Consider the following 26,695-nt stretch of genomic DNA (forward strand, 5'->3'; position numbering starts at 1 on the left):
TTATTGCATTAGCTAATTAGGACTTAGTTAGTCACATCTCATGACAGGCATTGACAGTATGTCCCGCAGTGACTTTTCCATCAAAATCTATTTTTAAGTCCTCTAATCAAGCACAATTTATGTCAAGACCGAATGTTAGAAACCATAGCTAAGAGCCTGGCAGATAGTAGAGATAAACTCATTTTGGTTCTAAATCTCCTGAATAATGGTGGATGTGATTGAGACTGAAGCATTAATTGAGTGTAGAATTATATGCTCTTTTTAATCTGTTAATACTAAATGTATGATGACAGTTTGCTTTGGAACACCTTCTGTTGCAGAAACAGAGAATAGTATCTGGTTCAGAACAAAAAACTAAGTGGAATGACTTGTATTTCCAATGGAAAACAATACATAATTTTGTGACATAAACTAGCATGGCACTAATAAAGTATAATGATTTGTCCTTTTCCAACTGAGTTACACATTGCGCACTGACACCTAATCATCACCTTGATATCTACGTCTAATTAGGCAGGTATTTGTGCAGCATTCCTCACTAATTATTTTGCCCACATATTCTGCCAGTCTGTCTTAATCAACATATTGGCACTCATTAAAAAATTGCTTAGTGTTTTCTGTTACCAAAAGGTCAAATCTGTCTGTTTGTCAAGCAAATAAATGTCATACCTTCCCGTTGACATCGCTGGCTTCCAATTTGAGCAGTTTAGCCCAATTATTCGTGAGTTGCCCTTTGTGCCAGCACACCAGTGAAGCAGTTCATGGTGAACCAGAGCCACTTTAGCCATGAGAATAGATGACCTTTAGCCATTGTCATCGTTCAGCATGAAGATTTCAACCAAAAAAATAGTGGCAAAATGCTTAAAGTTTGTTCTCTAGAGTTCATTTCATACCAAAGTCCTGTTCTTAGACTACATATAATAGTTTCTGCTCCACCAACAATTAACTGTGGTGTCTGAAAAATTCTCCCATTAAAAGACCCTTATAACCTCTGAAAGATCTTTGCTCAACAGTAGACAGTAGAAAAATGGTTCTCTTAGGTCTCCTTTGGCATGTAAGTGGAGAGGTTAAGTTCTCTGTCTTCAAGAGTCTACAGGGAGAAGTCATTAAAAGCAATTTTGACTCCTACTATTAAGCCAGAACATGTCCTTACACATACAAAAGTGCTTTAAGTGTGTGTGTGTGTATGTGTGTGTATGTATATACTATCCACTATCCACTATTAGGCACATCTGTACACCTGCACATTCATCATCCATGCAGTTATCTAATCATCCAATCATGTGCAATGCAAAAATCATGCAGATACAGATCAAGAGCTCCTTCAAGTAAAGTTCACATCAAAAATTAGAATAAAGAAAAGGTGTGATCTTTATGACTTTAACCGTGGCATGGATGTTGGTGCCAGATGGACTAGTTTCAGTATTTCACTTGCTCATGTCCTGGGATTTTAACACACAACAGAATTTCCACAGAATAGTGTGATCAATCATCAGTATCATACAATGATGTATATAGCAGCCACAGCTTTTATGGATGAGTAGATTTGTCTGTGTGAAGCACATGCTTTTTAAAAGTCTAATGAAACGCCGATAAGAGTCGTCGACGCAGAGTATTGATTAACCTCATGTAAGCAGGGAGCGAGGGGTTCCCATGGCAACAGGTGCGTTGTCGACTGAGCAACCGGAGCGTCAGGAAGCAGTGAGCAGCAGCTATTAATAGACTTTACAGCAAGCGATGATGCTGTGGCCCTTGTCATATGAATCTGCAAACACATGTTGTTTGTTCTCCCGTGTAAATATCATGTAGACGTTTGTTTTGCCCTAGGATTACATCTTTATCCCAGGCAATGGGAAACAAATGAGTGTATTTTTGTTCATATCCAAGCTCTTTGCTCAAATATCTTTTGCACAATATGACACCTCCATGCTGTAATTGCCTCCGGATGAGCATGACTGGCTGGCCTGTCACATCAAAGCTGTCTTAAGGGCCATTTGATTGACAGGAGGGTTGTAACCATACATAAATAACTATTGATATATTGTACATGTGTAGTGATGTGTTTCAAGGCATGCTAAATAAGTAAATGCTCAAAGTTTATTAAACAGATTGAGGATTTGTTTTGACAGAAAAAATATTTACTGTCCATACTGCAAAACATCACTTATTAAATGAGTACTGTCTAAAAACCAAATGGATTAACCCCTAATTCCCACTAAAGGGGCAACATTAAAACATTAAGAGTTTCTTATCTTAGTCACAAAAACCTGTTTGTTCGGAGCACACTGGCAAGTTCATGACACAATTTCAGTGTTCCAAAGATTTATGGATGAGTGCATGGCGGAATAAAATTGAACATCTTTATAGATGGCCACGAGAAGCTGTGCTCTGTCTCATAAAGGTTGTCTACCCAATTCTCACCTCTTTAACCAAAGGACACGTCTCAGAAGTGGCCGCTTTAATAAGAGACAAAATTACACTTTGACATTGTGCTTGAAGTGATGGCTTTCATTTTGGGATAAATCACATTTATATTCCACCTGGGCTTTTCAGTGTGTCCTAATATTTTTTTTTTTATGTGGCTGCTCTTGAATAAAGCCTTTCATTACCTCAAAATAGAAACCTGGGATTTGGTAGGTAGTTATTGTTAATAGATAAGCTTTAGTTTCCTGTTTCTGTGTCATTTCTATGAGTATTTATGTGAAGTTGGTTGTAAACAGCATTTTGTAATATTTAACTCAATATGTGTAGGTGTCTGAGGTGGCAAGTGAAGTCTAACACACCAATCCAAATCTCTCTCTCTCTCTCTCTCTCTCTCTCTCCCTCTCTCTTTCTGCATCATTGTTCCCATGGCCATGAGCTCCATGTGTAACTGTTGTATTCTAGTCCTTTTTGTCTCAATCTCTCTCCTGTCATTGGTTTGTTGCTCAGTTATGTTCATCTGAACTGTGTTAGTGCTGCATTAATTTGTTAATGGTTTATGCATACCGTGCTCCAAGAATGCCATTTTAGAAATTTAGAAATTCAGACATTTTAGCAAACAGCATTACATGGCCGACTAATCACTTTGACCATTGCCCTTTGTCTTGGAACAGGCAGTGGTGTCCAAAAATAAGCCTATATTATTAACATATCAGGGACTGGGTGACACACAGCGGGTGATTATACACTGGGTGATTACAGAGTGGAAAAAACAGGAAAGGGAAAAATTGTCTGGTGATTGTAAGTAACTGGGTTATTATAGAGAGGAAAACTGATTGCTGATTAGGAAATATGTGTGACTAATGCTTAGATTTATGGGTAAACAATACTTGAGAGTGGATGTGTCTATATTATCACTTGTTTTATTATCACTAACCACTTTGGTTGCATTTAGGATGCCATCATTTATGCACAAATGTTTTAAAGTCACTGTATACCATTTGTTTTTGTTTAGCTGTACAATAAAAACTGCCCAAAACTGTAAAAAAATAAAGATTATTCTGATCAACTAAACAATATACATTAAATATATTTAAGGGTGATTTATTTAAGGGTGATTATTTATAACGACTTGAAAGAAGCAAGCATCTAAAGAAGTTCTTTAGTGTATCATAAATTTCGGGCTGGGTTTTATTGGTATTCTGTAATTCATGCATCCATTATAGTTTTCATTCATTTCAATCTTTTCCCTCATGTAGGGATTGGCTCCATGACTGTTCCTGTATATATTGCTGAGTCTTCACCGCCACAAATGAGAGGACAACTGGTCACCATCAACACACTATTCATCACAGCAGGCCAGTTTGTGGCCAGCCTTATCGATGGAGCATTCAGCTATGTACAACATGGAGGATGGAGGTTTGGGGCCCACAAATATTCATTATTTTCATATTCACTAGTTCTGTATTGCTCAACAGTACAATCTCATTAGCTCAGTATTCTGGCCAAGGCACTTTGGGCTAGAATGCATTGGGCTAACTATGTTGGATTTGGTTTTAGTGTGATGAGAATGGCTAATAGGGGTATTTTCTAGTTCACTACAATCTATTGTGACTCACTGTTTGTCACGCTTTCTAACATACACACCCTTTGTTTGCTGCTGTCTCTCTCAGGTGATTTATTATAGTGATTATATAGAGAGTATAGTTGAATCTTCTGTAATATGTGGGAGTGAATATGAGTTATGAATTGAAAGAGGCTAATAGGTACCTCGTCTTCTTGTGCTCCGAGCCTGGCACTCGGCTGGCTTTCCTGATAACGAAAATGAAGCTGTCAGGGTTTGTGGTGAATGAATGAGTCTTGCAATAAGAGATCTTTCTAAAGCATAGGGTTGTGTGATGTGCAATATAAACACAATTAAGAGTTATGCTGTAGTGAAAAGGGTGCTACTCCATTCTTTTATGTTCATTTGCAGGCCAAAACAGTTATAAGCAGAATGTATATAAACTGGATGTCACATAATAAATTATATGCTGAATATTGTGTATGAGGTTCACTAAATAAACCTGGGGCATTTTGGGATTATGTACATTTATTCATCTGTCCCATTCTTTTATTCAACATGAGGCAGAATCCAGTGACAGTGCCAAGCAACTTGTACTCTGGCAGTCTTGGTATATGTACAACATTCCAGTCTTCTCCCCTTAATGAAAATATAACCCTGCTCTTCTACATACTGTTGATGTTCACAGAAAAGGCTGAATAAATAGTCAATTTTGAGCTTTCTCAGAAATCATTTCAGTTGAGCCTTGGTCTTTGAATGAGTCATCAATTACAAGTGTTTTTGTTGCATGAGTTGTTTGTTGAATCGTAATGTGGAAATTATGAAAGCACAAATAATTCACTGCACTTATAGGATTCTTCCAAATTACACTGCTTCTGCCAAAGAACTAGTCAACTGCAATTTAATAATGCCAGTGGTTCACTAAAGTACAGATAGTAAGTAACAATAGTACTATTATTAAGATCAGAAGGTCTTCTGAATCTTCTGAAAGATTGTAGGTTTTATTCTTAACACTGCCAGATGGATGCCACTAATAGATGCCACTGTTAGGCCCTTAATCAATGTCCTTAGACCTCAATTGTGGATTGTATTGTAATAATGTGGAAGTACCAGAGTACCCAAGTGCCAGAAACTTTAGAAGGTTCTGGAAATTGGAACTGGGTTTTTTCCATTGGACGCAGATCTATTAGCAACCACATGCATGCACATGGGCACACCACATGCTTCACCATTCATAGAGTGCTAGGAAAATTTCCATCAGTATTTTATTTTTGAATGTAAATACAAATGATTTGAGAAGGATTAGCAATAAAAGGCAGAATGATAGAATACTATGATTATCTTAAGATATAAAACAGATATAATAGAATGAAATAATTAATTTATTTGGTAGTGCATATCTTTCCAGGCAATTTATATCTCTCTCTGTTGGTACAGATACATGCTGGGTCTGTCAACCTTGCCTGCTCTGGTGCAGTTCCTAGGATTCCTCTTTTTGCCTGAGAGTCCTCGTTGGCTCATCCAGAAGGGTCTTACCCAGAAGGCTCGGCGTGTTCTCAGCCAGATTCGAGGCAACCAGAACATTGACGAGGAGTTTGACAGCATCAAGAGCAGCATCGAGGAAGAAGAGAAAGACAGTGCAGGAGGTCAGTAATACTAAACCATACCACAAGCAAACACTTGTTTATTTTCTTTCTTTCTTTATTTTTTTACCTATTCTTTTCTTTTCTTTTACTGAACAGTGAACAGTGCACAGTGAAGTGCTGGCAATACACTTACCAGCTAATTTCAGGCAGAACTGGAGGCTCTATAAGCATAGTACACGTCACTGGTACATGTTGTGAATGTTACCTGAGGCTTAGCATCAGTGCACATAAAATATCTATTTTAGTCTCAACTGATCTCATTCTAGTGTTTTACAGTTTATCACAAGATCCTTATCATTTATCCATCTTGGTAGGTCTCTCAGGGACAGTATTAAATGTTAAGTAATATTTTTAGACAGTTTCTTTTTGCTTTTGATAATTAATCAAATTATAAAATATAATCCAGAAACAGTAAATTAGTCTCCATTACATCTGAATGTCAGAATACTTTAATAGACTAATGTACTGATATTTCTCTGTTTCTATTCCTAATATAATAAAAAAAATCTTCTTGATCTTGGTCATCCTCTTAATATAGTTGTTGTTTTTACAGTCATTGTTACTGCTGTTGTTGTTGTTGTTGGTCAGTCCTGTGGCTGAAAAAATTACATTCCTGTATGTGAGCTAAGACATTAGGCAGTAATCAACATCAGCTGAGCTCAGAAAAGCCACTCATGTCTGACAGATTGATCCTATATCCTGAGCAGAAGTGTTCTGAGCTTTGAGCAAAGCCAGTGCAAGGTCACACAGCAGGTCAAGAGGAGCTGTGGAAATTGGATGTGCTCTGTGAGTCATTAGGCCTGACACAGAGCTCTATAGCAGAAGTGATCCTCTGGAGGACCTTTGATGCAGTACCTGCACTTTTGTCCTTACTGCTATTGTAAGGCACTTTAAGCATTCACAGCCACAAGGTTGCCTTGCTGTGCTTCTGGACAGTTTGGTGCCAGGATTGTTTAAATATTGGTCAATAGTCTGGATGCTTGCTGGCAGGCCTAGCTGCTATCATCTTGTAGCCACTGTATGTCGAGCTCTTGCCAACACATTGGACATAATAGCAGGTTGATAAATTATGTGGCACAGCAAGTATTAATTGATTCTTTACTCCCAATACACTGGTTTCTGAATAATACTTTATTTAATTATGACACAAAGATTTATTTAAAAAAAAAAACTTGTTGGATGCATAACTATTCTCTGTACATCTGGATTTAGATTTAGATTCTTTACTGGACTGAATACCAGGTTTACTCAAATTTAGTTTTGCCAGTATGCTTAGGGTCTTTCTGGAATGGGAACCTCCATCCCAGTGTCAAGTCTCTTGCTGATCAGAACAGATTTTCATCTAGGATTGCTCTGTATTTGGCTCCATAATCTTGCCATCAAATCCTTACCAGTTTCCCAGATCTTGCTGATGAAGAACATTCCCACATAATGCTACCACCACCATGCTTCACTGTAATGGTGTTCTCAAGTGAGGCCAGAATGGAGGCCAAAATGGGGTTATCAAACCATGGTATTTTTCTTCTAGCCACGCTTCCATACAGCCCAATTTTGTGAAAATCTTGGGCTATCTTTTGTTCTTTGAACTATTCCCCCTTTGAGCTCTGAGAATATTTTATTATAATTGATCTTTTTTTTCAAAGATTTAAATGGTGCCTGGTTGAATAATGAAACAGCAAAATTTTCTATACAATCGGGACTAATAAAACAGATCAGTAAATTGCTTTTAAATTTTGTTCAAAGGCCTCACACTTAGTTCACAACATATGTCACATAACAGACGTCAAATTAAGCCATTTGTGCGAGACAAAAACTTTGCTCTTAATAGCGGATAGAAAATTGTCTAGGGTAGCGGAAACCTAAGGTCTCTCACTCAGACCATGTAATTGATGGGACTGCTATAAGCCAGAGGCCTTAGGGCCATGTCACACTCACACAGACACACTCACACATTCACACACACACAAATGCAATGCTGCAGCCCTCACCTTTCAGACGTGTAATGTCACTGGTCATTGCCTTCAAACAGGAGAGTGGAGAAGAAAACACCATTCCACTAAGCACTGCCCGGACATGTCAAACCCATTTATTGCAGTGAGAAATTTTCCTTAGTTTTGTTTTCTTCCACCAAATCAGATTGTCCCTGAAATTCACTTCAGTGACATAAAATTTTATTCTGATATATACACACCCAGAGAAGCTTCATTTCAGTTGAAGGCTCTTGGTTTCTAATTAGAAGATTGCAGTTCAAGCCATAACAAAGCCAACCTTCCACTACAGCACCCGTGAGCAAGGCCTGTAATCCTTTCTGATCCAGGGATACTGTTTCATGGCTAACACTCTGTTCTAACAAGCTGGTATACACAAAGAAAATTATTTTTGCTGTATTGCAAAGTATATGTGACAAAATGAAGACTTCTAATCATTATAAGCCAAGTGCGTTAGCCAAGTATTTTACTACAATAGGGCTGGCACACAGAGCAGCACAGTGGCACAGCAGAAAGCATTGCTACCTCACAACTCCCAGGTCCTGGTTCGATCCTGAGCTCACGTTATTGACTGCATGGTGTTCCTCTATTTCCACATGGGTTTCCTCTGGTTTCCTTCCACCTCCTAAATTTCCTCCTGATCTGACTACACCAAATTGTCCATAAGTGCAAATAAGTGTATAAATATGGTGCCTTACAATGGACTGGTGTCCCACCTTCCCATATGATTTTGAGAGTTTTCATTGTAGGCTTTAAACCTCTGAGATTCTGACCAGTATACAGTGGTTGCTGAAGAATGAATGACACAAAAAATCCAGAAAGTATTTTGACATTACAAAATATAATAAAGAAAAAAAATGCTCCTCCATTTAGTTTTCCCTAAAGCCCACCCCAAAATAAATGCATGCAATATGTACAGGTCTAGGTTTGCTAGGCAGTGGGGATGATTTTACCAAGAACAAATGGGTTCTCTTGAGCACAGGATACTTGAGCACAGGATACGTCATTTAAATCAAGCAGCAAATTGTTTAATGTCTGGAATGATTGATGAGTGACACCGCTTGGTGTAGAAGCTGTTGCTGTTTTTTTTGTGGTCCTGGTTTTAATTGCTCCAAATCGTTTCCCAGATGGGTGTTACCTCTAGTTTGCTTGCCCAATCCTTGTTGAGTGTATAGGTTTTGGAAGGTAGGCAGGTAACAGATAATTATTTTTTCTGCATACATTGGATGTTGTGTTGTGATGAATAATGAATCTAAAACATTTATTTGAAATACAAAACGCCATTCTGTGATTTGTATTTAATGATTGCTATAAAAATCTGAGTGTCATTCATATCATTTTCTTTTTTAAATAATGTGCTTATTTACATACCTTTAAAAATGGAAGACATTATTTGGAAAGACAATTATTTACATTTATGGCATTTGGTAGACACCCTTATCCAGAGCAACTTACATTTATCTCCTTTAAACTGAGCAGTTGAGGTTTAAGGGCCTTGCTCCAGGTCCAAGCAGTAATGGGATTTGACTTCATAAACTTTTGAGCAGTAGTCCAATAGCCTAACCACTAAACTACAACTTCCCGTAATTATATTATAGCTCCCCTATGTACCCTTGGAATGTTTTATTCCATTCATTTAATGTTTTCAGGGGTTTATTCAGCTAAAGGTGTAATTAAAAAGAGAACTAATTGTTCACATCCCTCAAAAATATTCCAGTAATTTCTTAATACAAAATACTGCACATTTCTTAATCCATCTTTGATATCAGTGTATACTAGTTTATTTATGGCACATCATTGGGGTTATATCAGGTTGTGCATCAAAATGCGTATTGGTGTATTTTTGTCCATCCTTCTCTTTAGTTTGACTGTTTCTGTGTCAGTGTATCACCAGACCATAACACTGATTTTTAATTGACTCAGAAGTTCAAACTTTGAGTCGATTTAACAACAGTAACTCTTGAGGTCTGTACGCTCCCGCATCTTGCAAGCTAACTCTAAATAATAAAGTCTAAGGGACATAAAAATGCTAGCTTACTTTACTTTTGGCTAAGACACTTATTTCACTTCAGAATGACCTGTGGCTTTCAGAAGTGTATGTGGTAGTTCTGAATCCTAAATAAGTTGCTCTGGAAAAAGGTGTCTGCTATATGCTGCAAATGTCAATGCATGTGTAATAAAATGTCAAATTCTTTCCTACATTAAGAGTGTTCCCAGTCTGCCAGACATATGTTTATTTTGCCAAGCTTAATTGAGACATTTAATACATTTGACAATTTGACACTAAAAAAAAAATATACACTACCAGTCAAAAGTTTGGACACACCTTTTAATTCAGTGTTTTTTGTTTAGGGATTTATTTTCTACATTCTAGAACAATACTGGAGATTTCAAAACTATGAAATAACACACATGGACTTAAGTAATCCACATGTAATGACAACAAAAAACAGTCAGTTGGTATTTTAAGACACGAAGGTCAGGTGTTCTGGAATAGTTCTTGCAAGAACAGTATTGTCAAGTGCATTTGCAAAACCCATCAAGCACCATGATGAAACTGGCTCACATGAAGACCATCCCAGGAAAGCAAGACCAAAACTTACCTCTGCTGCAGAGGAGAAGTTCATTTAGAGTTACCAGCCTCAGAAATCACCAATTAACAGCATCTCAGATTAGAGGCTTTACAGAGCATCAGTAGCATCGGTAGCAACAGATATCTCAATATCAACTGTTCAAAGGACATTATTGTGTATTTCGGCCGCCTTCAGCATTGTTTTACAATGCAGAAAGAAATAAACATCAGGAAAGACCATGGAATTAGAAGATGTGTCCAAACTTTTGACTGGTAGTGTACTTCATACAGATAGCCACATGCTCCAGGTATAGCATGCAGTGAAAGTTGGTATCATAGGTTCAAGACAAACAAAGTATACACATAACATTATTTTAACAGATATTGTTATGATCTGTTTAAAAAAAAGTGTGGAGAAGATGTAATCTGAAATTGTTGGTTCATAGTGCAGTATAACCAGCATGCATTCAGTGTGAAATTCTTAACGAAAACAGAGAGAAATAGACATGGGAGTAAAAGGAATTAATAGGTGCTGGTGCCTTGCTTAGCTTCTTTGACCTCAAATAAATGTTATTACATAATAAAGACTAAACATACTTAATTGTTCATTCACACAATGCTTTTTTATATGTCCTTAGATTAGTTTGGTAAAAATAGAAAGCAACCTCAGATTACGGCACCATTCTCTACACCTTTTTTTGGCTGATATCATTAAAAAGCGATTTCCCAGGGTCATAAACCATGTTCATTTGAGCGGTGATTAATTTCATGGGCATTTTGATCTCTTTGTGGTTTAATGATGCTGTCTATTTTTATATGATGATAAACACAATATCTAATTCAGGTCCTTATATTTATGTGCCAGCTACGGGTCAGGCAGCTTCTTTGAAGCTTGCACACTGAAGCATGAATGCTGAAGAAATGGAGGCTGTATTAATGGATTTGCTCAAGAATTAATAATTCACAGTTTTCGGATTTTATAAAGCTCACAGCTCATGGTCTGATGAAAACAGCTGACTGTGCCATTAGATTCAATATAGGAATTATGACATTTATTTTGTGCGTGTGAGTGTGTTTGTGTGTGTGTGTGTAGTGTAGTGTGTGTATTTGTTTGTTTCTCTTAAATGTGTTTCATTTATCACTATAATTTTTTCACCTGTTTGCAGTCTAGCTTGATAAGTACTAATTGTTCCTCAGAGTGTTACACATTTTTAACACCCTAAACACTTCCTTGTTCCTTGCTCGACACTATTAGTCTGGCTCTCAGAAGATTTGCAAGTTGTACACAGAACACACTGTAATTGAATTGTATGATGCATTGTAGTCTAATTCATTTCAGTTAATCCACTTTAAAAGGATCATTTTCTCTGTCTCTTTGTCTGTCCCACCTCAGTTTTATGCCACCTCCCCAGATATAAAAGTCATTTTCTTCAACTGACTTTTAATGAATTATCTTGTCTTCAGTGGTGTTTTTGACATCTGTAAGTATTTCTTTTCCATGATGCTTCAATTACAATGTCCTGTTTAGCTGATTATATGACAGGACATTAGTCAAACATAATAAATCCTATTCACCACTTCCCTCATGACCTCTCATTAGTGGGGAATTAAAGCATGATACAGAGGATCTTTCACCATGCAGATGAAAGTTTAATGCAGGCAGATAGTGGTATTTTCAGGCAGAGGGAGTTAGGTGGAGCCGTTTGACGTCCACTCAGCACCATCATTAAGCTTTGATGGACACAGCTGGCTCATATTTCTGAAATCTTACCAATACTTCCTGGACATTTGGCCTGGATTTCTCCAATTCCACTCACTTGCATCCAACAGAGGCCTAGAAAAGGATGCCAGAATGACTGCTCCCTTTGAAATCTAATCTAATCTAATCAAAATCTTCCCAGTTGTCTCTATATTGTAGTAATCACTTGCAGGGGCAAATGAGCAAAACCCAAATGAGCAATTCTGGGGATTAAAGGTAGAACAAACTGCTCTGTGCCAGGTACACAAGACAGTTAATTAAAAATTCCTCTTTGAACTCACTGGCTTTAAGAACACACACATGCTCATATATACGACATCTGGAAGGGTGGCAATGTTGTTATTGAAATACTCTTGGGTTTTTGATCACTCATAACCATTCATTAGGGTGCTCACAGAGATGACAGCTCAAGAAAAGATTCATGAGGGACTCCTTCGTAATTTTGCCACCCTGGCTGAGATTTAGAAAGAAAAGAATATGTCACAATGAAAGAAAAAAAAAGAAAGTACGCTGTATGGCTAAAGGTTTCTACCTGACTTTCACACCCATAGGTGCTTCTTGAACAACTCATTCCAGATTTATTCCTCTTTGATGTTCTATTTAGCTTCACTCTTCTCTGAAGGTTTTCCATTAGATTTTGGAAGGTGGCTGCGGGGATCTGTAGTCATTCACTTACAGGAACATTAGAGGGATCAGCCACCAATATCTGGCAATGTAAAGGTGTTCAGTCTGGTTCAGAACAGAATTTCTTCCACTCCAAACTTGACAAATCATGTCTTCTTGGATCATGTTGTGCACGGGAGCATTATCCAACTGGAACAGGTTTGGGCTTGACTCCTTAGTTTAAGAAATGGAAATTGTAATGTTATAGCAATCAAAGACATCAGAAACAATTGGGTGCTTTTAGCTTTGTTTCAACAGTTTGTGGAAGGAACACATAGGTGTCAGGTGTCTACAGACTTTTGGCCATGCTTGGAGATATGAAAAATAGAGAATATGTATTAAGTCACTCTCTTTGTGAGAATAACATTAAGCAACTATACAAAATATAGTAATAGTAAGATACAAAATAGCAGTGTTGGTGTATGGTGCATCTCGTACTCTGTTTACTTATGTGAACATCAGTGCAGTTGGATTTCTCATGTGATTTTGTAGATGATGCTTTATTCTAACTGTCTTTCTATCTAGATGTCTAGAATAATTTGGTCAGCTGAGTTTAGTTGATAGGTTGTTTATGTTGAAATGAATAGACTATCTCCACAAAACTAGATTGTAAGAAATGCAACAGTCTTTCTAAAAATACATTTTTCAAGAAGTCAGGAAAATACCATTTTAGGTGTCTGTGCTATAGAGAGAGTCTCAGTAGGTGGTAACCAGAGCACAGTTTTGGAGCAGATTTAACAAATGCCACTGTGTTATTGGATTTAACCGTCAGACTCAACACTATTTGTTGCATCACTCCACCACATCAATACAGACACTTTCATTTCTTTAGGTAGAAATAAACAACCAAACAATTTTCACCCAGACAGATTAGAACATTTACGACCAACCAGTTATACAGAATCTGTGCTTAAGCCCATAGTGAGTAAATACGGTGCTACCTTATGTACTGCAAATAAAACTGGGAGATGTTGGGGTGTAGATACTTGTACAATTGTAAGTTATCATTCATCTCATGGCAACAGAGGATCTTTCATTGCATGCCATAAGCTTGCCTGAGGCAAGGTATAATGAAATCATTTTGACTGACAGAAAAGTGAACTTGAATGGCACAGATAATTAAAATGGATATTTATAACCAAATCATTTTAAAATATGCTAGAATTATTCCTTTGTTCCGTTGTCCTATCTAGTTAGTATGCATTGTCTTTATTGAATATTTTGCTCTTGTCATACACATCATCCAGTTGAAACATTTTTCTTACAATGTCAACAAGTAATACAGAGATGACAGTAAAATCAACTTGAACTAGAAGATTTTTAAAACTTTTAATATACACCATCATGTTTGAACCTTAGAGCATAGAGAGCTGAATTTACATAATATACTTTCAATATCATGGGAAAAATTATAGGCTCAGACATTACTATACCAACTGTTATATCAATACAGCAGTGTAACTATTTACGCATACTAGCTAAGGTATCATATGCTGTCTGGGAATGCAGACATGAACTCTTCAATGTATATTGACTTTCTATTCATAGCATGAGTAGGTTGTAATTGTGTTTTGTTTTCTACCCGAAATGGCTTCCAGCCTCTATATCTAACAGCTTGAAATATATATATATATTCTAGCATATAATTTATTTTTTTCCAAACCAAAAATTGATGACCTGCTTTGTCAAAGAAGTGTTATGCTACTATACTGTACTTGCGCTTGTGCATGCAGACAGTTGATATAGCACATGATATAGTGGAACTGTAATTTTTTTGTTTGAATGGCTTTCTTCTTGTACATGTGTCATAATGCTTCACTAAGATGAAGGGATTTAAACAGTACTGTAAATATAAATGCAAAACATACGTTTACTATGCGTTCTCATAGCTATGGTTATAATCATTGTCACAATTGAGGAACATTGTCACAAAGCAACGTTATAGAATCCCAGATGTAGCTTTAGATCCTGTGACTGTGGCAAGAAAAATCTCTCTGTGATTATAGAGCCATATAGCATATATCAATTTTGATCTGTACTATCTGATCGTCTAGTCTAGAAAACCTGCAAAAGGTCTTTTGCAAAACTACAGCATTTTTTCTGATAATAGCCCTTATGATCTTGAAAATGTCTAGGTTCCTTTTGGAAAATGAGAAAAATAACATGATTCAGAACACAGAAGTTAAGGTTACAGTTAGACTGCAGTCTTTGTTGCTTGAGGTTCATATCTCTGTCTGTGTCATTAATATGTGCAGCCTGAAGACTTTTTCCAACATGTTGTTGTATAAGTTCTATATTGCACCTGATGCTTCTCTGAGAATCCAAATGCAGAGCCACACCATGTGTCTTTCACTGTTTACAAATGCAGCAATATGACAAAGCAAGACATAAGCAGGAGCAGATGGCTGCATCTTCAGTCTTGAGCTTCACAGATCAGATGATCAGATTATGATAGGTAGAGACAGCTCCATGTGCATAAGAGAGGGAAGATGACAGAGTGTGCATCTGTGCACGTGTCTTCAAAAATGAAATCATTTCATATTCCTATGCTAAATAATGGAAGGAGCAAAAGAGTGAGAGCTCTGCTTTCACCCTGCAGGTTTGTAATAAGGAATGAATGCCATAGTAGAGCAGCACAATCCAGGCTGCTGCACTTTCAGCTGAACCTTCCAAAATTTCAGCAAATAAAAGAGGGCTGGATTATAATTAAAAAGCCTGACTTGCCTTAGAGCTAGCTGACTGACAGAGATGCTTTTGGGAGGGAAACATGCATATGAATATATTCTGTCTGTTATGGGGCTGTAAAGCAACGCAGATAACAAGTGGATAGGTAATAGGTCCATTAGGCATTCATGAAGCTTAAGGAACAATTTGTCATTTTAATGCCTTCTGTTGCTTAAAAGGTGGAATGCAATTGAGATAAAAACATTAACAAAGCTTTCCCGGTTTGCCAATGACCTCATCATATGTACGTAGTAGCCTATGGATAGCTATATATATATATATATATACAGTGAGGGAAAAAATGATTTGATCCCCTGCTGATTTTGTACGTTTGCCCACTGACAAAGAAATGATCAGTCTGTAATTTTAATGGTAGGTTTATCTGAACAGTGAGAGACAGAATAACAACAAAAAAATCCAGAAAAACACATTTTAAAAAAGTTATACATTGATTTGCATTTTATTGAGTGAAATAAGTATTTGACCCCTTTGCAAAACATGACTTAGTACTTAGTGGCAAACCCTTGTTGGCAATCACAGACGTCAGACATTTCTTGTAGTTGGCCACCAGGTTTGCTCACATCTCACATCTCAAGGAATTTGGGCCCACTCCTCTTTGCAGATCCTCTCCAAGTCATTAAGGTTTTGTGGCTGACCCTTCAGCTCCCTCCACAGATTTTCTATGGGATTAAGGTCTGGAGACTGGCTAGGCCACTACAGGACCTTAATGTGCTTCTGTTTGAACCACTCCTTTGTTGCCTTGGCCGTGTGTTTTGGGTCATTGTCAGGCTGGAATATCCAGCCACGAACCATTTTCAATGCCCTGGCTGAGAGAAGGAGGTTCTCATCCAAGATTTAACGGTACGTGGCCCCGTCCATCGTCCCTTCGATACGGTGCAGTTGTCCTGTCACCTGGGGATGGTGTACTTGGAGTCATAGGCAGCATTCCTCCTCCTCCAAACACGGCGAGTTGAGTTGATGCCAAAGAGCTGGATTTTGGTCCCATTTGACCACAACACTTTCACCCAGTTCTCCTCTGAATCATTCAGATGTTCACTGGCAAACTTCAGATGAGCCTGTACATGTGCTTTCTTTAGCATCGGGACCTTGCGGGTGCTACTGGATTTCAGTCTTTCATGGCATAGTGTGTTACCAATTGTTTTCTTGGTGACTATGGTCCCAGCTGCCTTGAGATCATTGACAAAATCCTCCAGTGTAATTCTGGGCTGATTCCTCACCGTTCTCATGATCATTGAAACTCCATGAAGTGAGATCTTGCATGGAGCCCCAGACCGAGGAAGATTGACAGTCCTTTTGTGTTTCTTCCATTTGGGAATAATCGCACCAACTGTTGTCACCTTCTCACCAAGCTGCTTGGCGATGGTCTTGTAGCTTATTCCAGCCTTGTGTAGGTCTACAATCTTGTCCCTGACATCCATGGACAGCTCTTTGGTCTTGGCCATGATGGAGAGTTTGGAATCTGATTGATTGCTTCCTTCTGTGGACAGGGTGTCTTTCATACAGTTAACGAGCTGAGATTAAGAGCACTCCCCGAGAGTGCTCCTACTGTAATCTCAGCTCCTTACCTGTATAAAAGACACCTGGGAGCCAGAAATCTTTCTGATTGATAGGGGATCAAATACTTATTTCACTCATTAAAATGAAAATCAATGTAGAACTTTTCTGAAATGCGTTTTTCTGGATTTTTTTTGTTGTTATTCTGTCTCTCACTGTTCAAATACACCTACCATTAAAATTACAGACTGATCATTTCTTTGTCAGTGGGCAAACGTACAAAATCAGCAGGGGATCAAATATTTTTTTCCCTCACTGTACTTAATCAGTATATCAGTTATACAGGACATACATAAATAATTAGACTTTTCATATGAAAATATATCAAGGTTTATAATATACCTGTTAAAAAAACATAAATCATGAAAAGCTTACATTTATAACTATATTTTTTTAGTCAGAACCGAATTGCCTTTTCAGACAAGGATATGATATGACGTATGTTATGCAGCATTCATATTTGGCGAAATAAATGAACAGATTTATTTATGCTACCCTCTTTATCTCAGAAGAGCAAACACAGCAAACAAAATTGCTGCCAACTATATTATTTCAAAGTGTATCAGTATACTGTTAGTATGCTATTTGCTTGTCATGTCTCCTCAAGCCATGCCTTCATTCTTTCTATCATCTTCTGATGGCCTTTAGTTGATTTTCTCTGTATCTCTTTTTCTTCTTTAGGACATTTGAAGTGTTTCTTTGCAGGGGCAAAGAGTGCCGTCAAGTGACAATATACTTTTGCTTTTTTTGCTTTATTGTCAGCCTACTATCTCTGCACTTCAGTCTTTTTGCCTATTCTTGTATGTACGGGTCTCCTCATGACTGATGCAAAGGCTGTAAAACTAGTTGACACTGTGACTATGGTTTTTTTTCTCAGCTTTTGAAGTAGTCGTCACATTACACAGTTTATGCTGTGCATAAACTCACTCAGTGATAAAAGGAAGGCATAAAAAAGCTAAATGTAAATGTAAATTTTCGCTTAGCTGTTTCCTTTTCAAGCTGCAACAGTTGTGAGGAGATACAGAAACCCCTATGAGGTGTCTTTCCTATGGTTTTATACCCTATTTACCATATACTGTGATTAATTATACATGCATGACAGCAAGATAAAAGCTGGACATTATTCATGACTGCCATTTTTGATAGTCTGTGAGGAGCTATGCTGCCAGACAGGAGATAGGACAGAGTGAAAAAGAGAGAGCAAAAGACATACCTCTCCTGGGTCCATCTGTCTGGTCAGACCTTGCTTTAGGATCCTAGCAACCAGTGGCCCTTAGTGCCCTTTGCATAACTATCCAGCTGCTCTGGCACATCTGTGGAGACCAAAAAACACAGAGCCAAGCTCTAAAAGTCTGAGCCAGACTCAATAATGTGCAGACTGGCATGGGAGACAGTCCAGCTGGAGCTTCATCACCATATGAGAAATAATAGTCTAATTAGCGGCATATTCATTTTATTTCATTTCTGTTTGAGCCACCTCCATGACTCTATATCCTGGTCCAGTGCTCTGTATAAAAAATGAATATACATTATGTAGTGGTGGCATCTTGCAATTAGTTTGAGAGATAATGTGATGCTTATAATAATGCTGCCCTAGGTGGGGCTACAGTATATGTGCATTGAAAACCCAGTAGCTTGTTATTTTTGCATGTATTAATTCCAGATACTGTCACTAGTGTAATCACTGGTATAATGACAGTTTGAAAGATTGCTGTTATATATTTGAACAAAAAAATTCTTCCTGTTTGTAGAGGTTTGCTTGGGGGTTCTCTGAGTTCCACTCACATCAGAATAACAAGGCAATACAAATGTGTGTGAACATAGTATTCTAAGACTGCAAAATTAAGCAAAATTATTATGTATTTCATTGCTTTGTAAATTATACCCTCATTTAAACAAGTTTGTATTTACTGGAACAATGTAGAGTGAGTGTGATCAGTTCACATAGTATTAATATAAACCAATTACATGGTGAAATCTCACAAGGATTTTGGCACTCACTGTAACTACAGCATAACTATATTACATTTAGGCAGTTAAAGAATACATGGTAGAACAGTGCAGTGGTAATGAGTCTGTGGGTTCAATTCTCAGCTCTGGTGCGAACTCTGTGTTTGAATTTATTCAGAGCATTGGAAATGCATGATCAAATAATGTTGGCTGTACGAAAACTAATTGTGCTAATAATATTCAGTTCAATTGCATGGACCCCATGTACGCATTTGAGTTAAGTAAATTCGGTGAGCTGTTTTTTTTTTGGTTTGTTTTTGTTCCGTGCTCAATGGACTTTAGAGTGTATGTGCCTCTGCCCAGGGTTCCCAAGAAAATTTCCAGATCCATCACAACACTATCAGGATAAAGCATTGAATAAACTGACTTGTACATAATGAAAATAAAATTCTTTAAATGGGCTTTAAAGCCTCATCTCATTTAAACTGGTTTCATAGCTGAAATAACTGATGTCAGCTAATTCTGCAGTGTAATTGGATAAATTGATATTAATGCAAAGAAGGGAACATTTCATTAGTAGCATTTTCTATCTTTTGCATGGATCACTTTAGCTCCATGCAATAAAACAACGGATAATAATGACAAGAACAAAAACACTTTGGCAGAAAAGGTAGCTAATGACACCACAAAACCCAGAAGTGACTGAACACCAGCTAAGGAAGACTAGTTAGATTGTGAACCGGATTTTAAGAAAAAATTAGAAACATCAAACAGAACCTGCTGGGGATTAATATATGTTAACATGTGAAACACTGTTAAAATAATTTATTGTAATATTGCAAAATATAAAACCTGGTAAAAAGTGTGTTACTCTGCCCCAAGACATAGAATGGGCAGCAGTGGGAGGGACCACGTAGCAGCCTTCTCCCACCTGGATTGGTAGTCTTTGTATGATAGAGTATATTTAATTGGTGGGTGGAATTAGCAAAAACTAAATTAGAGAGAAGGTCTGCTTTGACTGGATTAATAATTAACATAAGGGACAATGCACATGCTTGAGCAGCTGTTAGGAAGTAGAGATTGTCCGTCTGAGAGAATGAAGTTAGCTCTTTATTATAAGAGTCTTTTCACTGGTGGCCTGGTTCACAGCACTCCATGAATCTGTGTTTGTATCTGAAATTGAGTTAGGGTCTGTAGTACTTGTCTCAAGGGACCAGGCAGTGATCATTCACCATGTGACATATGAGCAGCTTCCTCTGGCAACATCACAGTGCACTGATGAAACATCATAGATGATATATTTTCCTCTGTATTAACCTGTGCCTTTCTGCTATCCCTGCTTCATTTTATGGCTTGGGATTGTGAGGATGGATGGGTGGATGGATAAAGAATGGATAGATGCATGGATCAAATTCGATCATGGAAGGACTGAAAGAGTTACATATACAAAATGGATGGGGAAGTGGTAGCTCAGTGGTTAAGGCTTTGGACTACTGATAGGAAATCCCAGGCTCACCAAGTAGCTTAACTGAGCCCTTAACCCCCAACTGCTCAGTTGTATAAAAAAAGACAAAAGTAAGTCACTCTGGATATGAGCATATGAGTTTCCAACTCATATTTGCATCTACTCATTTGTTTGGAATTTCTTCCAGGTACTCCAGTTTCTCTATCCATTGTAGGCTGATTGGCATCTTTAAATATGTAGTGTGTGAATTGGAGTGTAAGTCTGTGGTTGTGGTTGTGAAGGGGAAAATGTGTCCTCTGTTTTGTGCCCTGAGTCTCCCGGGATAAACTTCATGTTCCCCACCACCCTGTGCAGGATGAGCAGTAGAGAAAATGGATGGATGGGTAAGAATATATTTTTGAACTTACATGTAACTGGATACATTTATAACTAATGTATCCACATTTATATGTTTATTAAAACAGTAAAATTCAACAGAATTTCAGTTTCTCAGTTTCTCTCAACAATAATATTGCAATGAAAAATAAAGCCATATTCAAATTTTTCTACTAGATATCTAGATATTCTACTAGACCATGTCAGTGGTGAAAACAATGCCAAGGTTTTCTGCCCTGATGATTGCTGGAAGATGTTTCAATGTCAAAACATGTTTATAACTTTGACATGACATAATGAAGAAGTGGTGTAAATGTGGCAATATCCCTGTTTTGCTTCCTTGGTTGACTGAGTGATTATCTTGAACTTCAGATGTGGATTCAGTGCAATTTAAGAGCATGTTTTTTTACCATAGCCAACAACAGGCTGGAGTTTGGACTTGTAGATTTAACCTGCTGGCAACTACACATCAAACCTGGGTCCTGTTGTAACAGCAGGAGGTTTCAAACAAGTCATTCTTTATGTTTTGTTTGCTGCTGTTTTGCAAACCTCAAAATTGAATCCTAGAACCTACTTCATTATTATCAAACAGATTTTATCTAGGTTCACATTGTATGTTTATTTGTTTGAGTTTATAGCATATGTGAATTGTGTCTTTTATGTATGCAAAATGATTGAAGTCATATGCATATCTATACACACGTGATAAATACCAATATTCTTGTGTATTCAGGCAGGTCTTACGAATAAATTTTGTACTTCTTTTATGCCTGCTTTGATAAATGAGACCTCTAGTACTTGCCTCTTGAATCAGTGAACCCTTTCATTCATGACCAAGACTGGCTCCACTCTCATTTAGCAAATCAGATGAGTCAGTGAGTTAAATGAATCCTAACTAGGCTCATTCAATCTGATGTAAAGGAGGACTCAGAAACACAGAGTATGGATCCATGTGCACAAGGTTTATTCACAAATAGCAAAAACCCTTGATGAAAAACAAATCTTTTAGTATAGTGTTCTGTGCACTGATATGTTTTTGGAAGACATGGGTTCTGTAACACTGAAACTGCTACAGCATTCAACAATAAAAACATTATACCAACATTCAAACATGGTGGTTGTAGTCTGATGATGTGGGGATGCTTTGTTGCATCAAGGTCTGGGTGACTTGCCATAAATGATGGAGCCACGAATTCTGTCCTCTAAAAGAAAATCCTGAAGGAATTTATTAGTCAAAATTCAAGCTAAATTGTTTATGAGGCAATCCAAAGCACAAAATTGAACTCTACCTCTGAATTATTCACTTAAGTTACATATTTTGCATAAGAATCTAAAAGCATTTTGTGTAAGAAATATGCAAAAACACTACTCTGTTTGTTGCCATAGCTGGTGACATGAGCAGTCTACACATTTGGGCAAACCATACAACTTAACGAAATGGTTCAGAAAAAAAGAATCAGAACATATCATATAACTGGAGTTGAATGTGGTAAATCGGAATGAATAAAGATTTCCTAAGCCGTTAGATTGGTAAAGGAAACTGTGAAAGCAGCCTTATCAGAAAAGCAGTAAATGCAGTGTGGCAAACATTTGAAAAAACATTTGAGAGGACAATATATTCAGGGCTGTCAATCAAGTCCCTTTCTGTTAATTAAGACTGCCTTCACGCTGAAGCCACAGAGAGAATGCACTGTTGAACTTTGTATTCATTTTAGAATTATAAGCAGCACAATATGCAGCTGGAGCTTGAGCACCACACAATTATAAAAGAGTACAAACATGCAAACATTTCATAATGCATATATGCATTTTATAATATATATATATATATATATATATATATATATATATATATATTTATATATATATATATATATATATATATATATATATATATATATATATATATATATATATATATATATATATATATATGTTGCCGTTTATATGAGCTGTTTGCTTTTCTGCAAAAAGAGTGGTATAAAGTTCCCCAACAGCAATGTGACTGGTGTAGAGCATGGAGCCAAAACACATGCAAATCAGGGTTATTCCACCAAATACTGATTTCTTAATGTTATTTAGCCAAAGCATTAAACACAATTTGTTTACAAATTATTTCCATTTAGTTTTATTTGAGTTATTAAAGTTCTGCAAATACTGCATGATCTTGGGTTATTTTGATGTGTTGTCATTTCCTTTAAATATACACTCTAAATAACAATAGTTATATTTTGGATTTAGGAGAAATATTGTCAGCAGTTCACAAAAAATGAAACAAAACTGTTCATCTCACCAATACATGCACCTGTAAGAAAAAACATAAGAAACTGATTATTTTGCAGTGGTCTCTTATTTTTTTCCAGAGCTGTATATATGGAGAGGATGTCATGTAAAGGTCATTTATATGTCATTTTCCTTGCAGAGGGCCCAGTGCTGTGGCGTATGGTGACCTATCCTCCTGCCCGGCGTGCTCTCATTGTGGGTTGTGGACTCCACATGTTCCAGCAGCTCTCTGGCATCAACACAGTGATGTAGGCATTATTCCTCTCTATCACACATCTTTCAATGCACAACAATATTACTAATAATGATATATTTTTTTTCCCTTTTGTATGGTACTTCAACACAAATCAAACCACCTGTGTAGATTAATAAAAACAATAAAAACTATAATAGCATTGTTAGAGTGGGAGGGAGACACTGTGCATGGAATAGCCTGTGAAATGTTACAAATGGTGGAAAAATAGAAGAATAGTGAGCAGGCAAGTAGAGGAGGGGGGAAAGAAAGATAGTGAGCAAGACTGCAGGTTGATGGATGGGTACTTGGTGAGTAGTGGTAGTAAATGATAAATGGAGTGATAGTGGGCAAAACATGAGAATGGATGGACAGATTGGAAATAGTTCTTTAGAGAAGACTGAATGGAGGAACAAGCCATCAGATAGCGAACATGCTGATACACCATTCAATTATGGGATGATCATGCTGGAAGAGGTTGTTGGATAACAGGTAGGTAATGAGACTGGAAGAGGAAGTTGGATAACAGCATGTTGATGAAGGTGGAAGAGGAGTTTGCATAATGGGGTGGTTGGATGATGAGATAGTGACCATGCTGAATGAGGAGATTACATGATGGGATGGTGATCAAGCAGAAAGTGGAGACTGGATGATGGGGTGGTGATCAGGCTGTAATCGGAGATTGGATCATATGGTGGTCACCAGGCTGGAAAAGTAGATTATGTGACCGGACTGGAAGAGGAAATTGGATGATGAAATGGTGACCAGGCTGGAAGAGGAGACAATGAAATGGTAACCAGATGATATGGTGGTCACCAGGCTGGAAAAGTAGGCTGGGTGATGAAATGGTAACCAGGCTGAAAGAGGTCACTGCCTGGTGGCATAATTAACAGCCTTGTGGAAAAGTTCAAATGGAGTATTAGTAAGCTATGTTTTCATGAAACTCAATGGAGGAAAGCGAGTAAGATGATATAGAAATAGCTAAAGACATATATTGATAGGAGAGAAGATTGGCCACGTAGACTTGCCCTGGATGTAGTTATTCAAGGTTATTTTCTTGCCAAGCAGACTTCTGTTCTTTATGAGCCTGGTAATTTTCATTGTTGACATGGCCAAAAACTGCCTGCCTTCAAAAGCTATTTGACTAGCATTGCAAACAACCAAACAGAATAGCCTACAAACACACACACACACACAGACACACACAGGTACCTTGTTTACTTATTTCTTCAAGCCCATAATTTAAAGATGGAATTTCTGGGGACTTTTTTTCACTTTACCAACTAGGTTACTCCAAAAGCTGTCATGATATCATGATGTTAAAAGCTTGTTTCCTACTGGAAACCAGTGCACAATAGTATACATAAGATGGTCACACCCAGTAAATATAGGTGGAGACATTTAACACGATAACCCCTTTTAACACTGTAGGCCAATAAAGTGTTGCTCATTGTTTCATTTTTATAATCTCTATTTATTCCTGTCATTTCTTCTGTTCCACCTTCTGCAATGAACTTCTCAAAAAAAGCTTTACACAATCGTGGAATATGTGCCGTTGCTAGGCAACCACTGATGTCACTAGCAAAAGGAGAAATGAATGTGTGTGTGTGCACGCGTACGAGTGTGTTTACTTTGCCTCGGCTCTTATTTTGGAAAGTGAGAGGGCTTTGCAGACAGGTCTGAAAAAATACATGATTTTTCTCTCAATGTATGTAGCATCAGTTAGTCAGTCTACTGGAACAAACGTACACACACAACACTGTTAAGTTTTACTTTTCGAACTCAGACTCTCTCACTCTGTCCAAGACACACACACACACACACACTTTATTCAGTACAACATAATAGCACTGAAAACATATCAGCATCAGTGGATTTATGGTTTTTATCCAAGGGTCTTTGGCTGGTCTTGCTCTCTGAATGATGTAACATGTCAAATTCTCACACACAAACAGCTCGTCACTTCGTCATCTGTCAGGCTCAGCTGTCCAAGAGATCCCTCCATCAGCCTGTCTCATAAAGCACAGCTCTCAGGGGCTTTTGTGGATGTCACTTAGAGACATGTAAGGGATGAGGCTTATCTAGACATTGACAGTTTTTATCCTCTGTGTGGAAGCTATAAATGTTATCTAAAGATAAGCATTTCCTCTAGCACAGAACTAATTCAGTATGTTGCTCGTTATCTCCTCATTTCCACTCATTTCTCCCTCGCTCTTTCTCTCCGTCTCTCTCTCTCTCTCTGTCTCACTTCCTTTCTCTTCCCATATTTAAACATGCACACACATATAAAAGCCTTGAGCAGGAGAACCTACTCCACCTTTGTGCATAAGACATTTAATTCAAAGAACACTGCATATCATTATAAGCATTACTGATGCAGAGCAGCACACTCGTCTTTCCCGTCTTTTTTCTTTCTTTCTCTTTCTCTCTTATCCTCTACCTCTGTCTACTTATCTCTCTCTTTTCTTTCCTTGTTTATTTCCCTTTTTCCTATCTCTTTTTCCTATCTCTTTCATGATTTTCTTCACCATCTCTCTCTCTCTCTCTCTCTCTCTCTCTGTCTCTCATTGACAACTGGCTGACATTTGTTCTTAAGCCCTTGCCCATCCAGCAGGCCCCAATTAACCAATGCTAAAATGTGGACATTAAAAATGACCTATAGCCACAGTAATAATGTGGCTCTGCTGAGTCCACAGACCGTCTCAGTGGTCTTTCTTTATCCCTCTTTAGCACATAGGTGAAAACAGAGTACCAGTGTAATTAGACTATGGTAATGTTCTCTCTAATCAGACTCTGACAAGCACACTCCTGTCCCATAATCCCCTGCTAAACCTTAAGCTCTATTCCATGATTGCTTATTTATTGTCTTCTTCTGCTCAGTAGAACACGCTTATTGCCACCTCAGGCCACCATCAGCATATTGGCTCAACAACCCTGTGAGCTAATTGTTTGCAGTGGCCTTCTCTGTATTTATCATTGTTATGAGACTCTAGCTGTGTCCCAATCATGTACTTTGTGAAGGTCTTATGCAAGTTGTATGTTCATACTCCAGTTCGCAGTATTATTTTCTAGTTGCTGGTTTTACTAATTAATATTATTAATGAAACTATAGCAAGGATACAAAGTCTGAATGAAATGCTTGGGACAAAACAGGCTGCTGTTCCTATGGATGCCTTCCTCTTACTGTTCAGAGACAATCTATTTTGTCATTTAGCATAATTGTTGCAGCTGTATAATTGGGGCAGTGTTGGCTCAGTGTTGGCCCCTAACCCTCAGTTTAAGCCCTACTGATCAGAATCATACCTAATGCTAATGCCATCTGTCACCCATCAGCACCACTGGACCTTTGTAAGCAAGAAATTTTACTTTGTAAGTATTTTTTGTTTGTTTTTCAAGTTGTACAAAATACATATGGATATATTAATGCATTCATTCACTGCAAAGTACATATATTTTCTTTTTCCCTATACACCCACCC

General features: G+C 37.6%; 1 protein-coding gene across 1 annotated transcript in view; it reads left to right on the forward strand.

Moving 5' to 3' along the window:
• The window catches only part of LOC131370204 (proton myo-inositol cotransporter-like), a 49,025-nt gene that overhangs the window by 1,863 nt on the left and 20,467 nt on the right, over positions 1 to 26,695 (forward strand). The window contains exons 2-4 of the mRNA XM_058417397.1: positions 3,681 to 3,840; positions 5,423 to 5,631; positions 23,125 to 23,233. Coding sequence (XP_058273380.1) covers positions 3,681 to 3,840; positions 5,423 to 5,631; positions 23,125 to 23,233 — 478 coding nt within the window. The remainder of the gene's footprint in view (positions 1 to 3,680; positions 3,841 to 5,422; positions 5,632 to 23,124; positions 23,234 to 26,695) is intronic.

The sequence above is a fragment of the Hemibagrus wyckioides genome, linkage group LG19 (assembly GCF_019097595.1).
Source record: "Hemibagrus wyckioides isolate EC202008001 linkage group LG19, SWU_Hwy_1.0, whole genome shotgun sequence".
Classification (NCBI taxonomy): Eukaryota; Metazoa; Chordata; class Actinopteri; order Siluriformes; family Bagridae; genus Hemibagrus; species Hemibagrus wyckioides.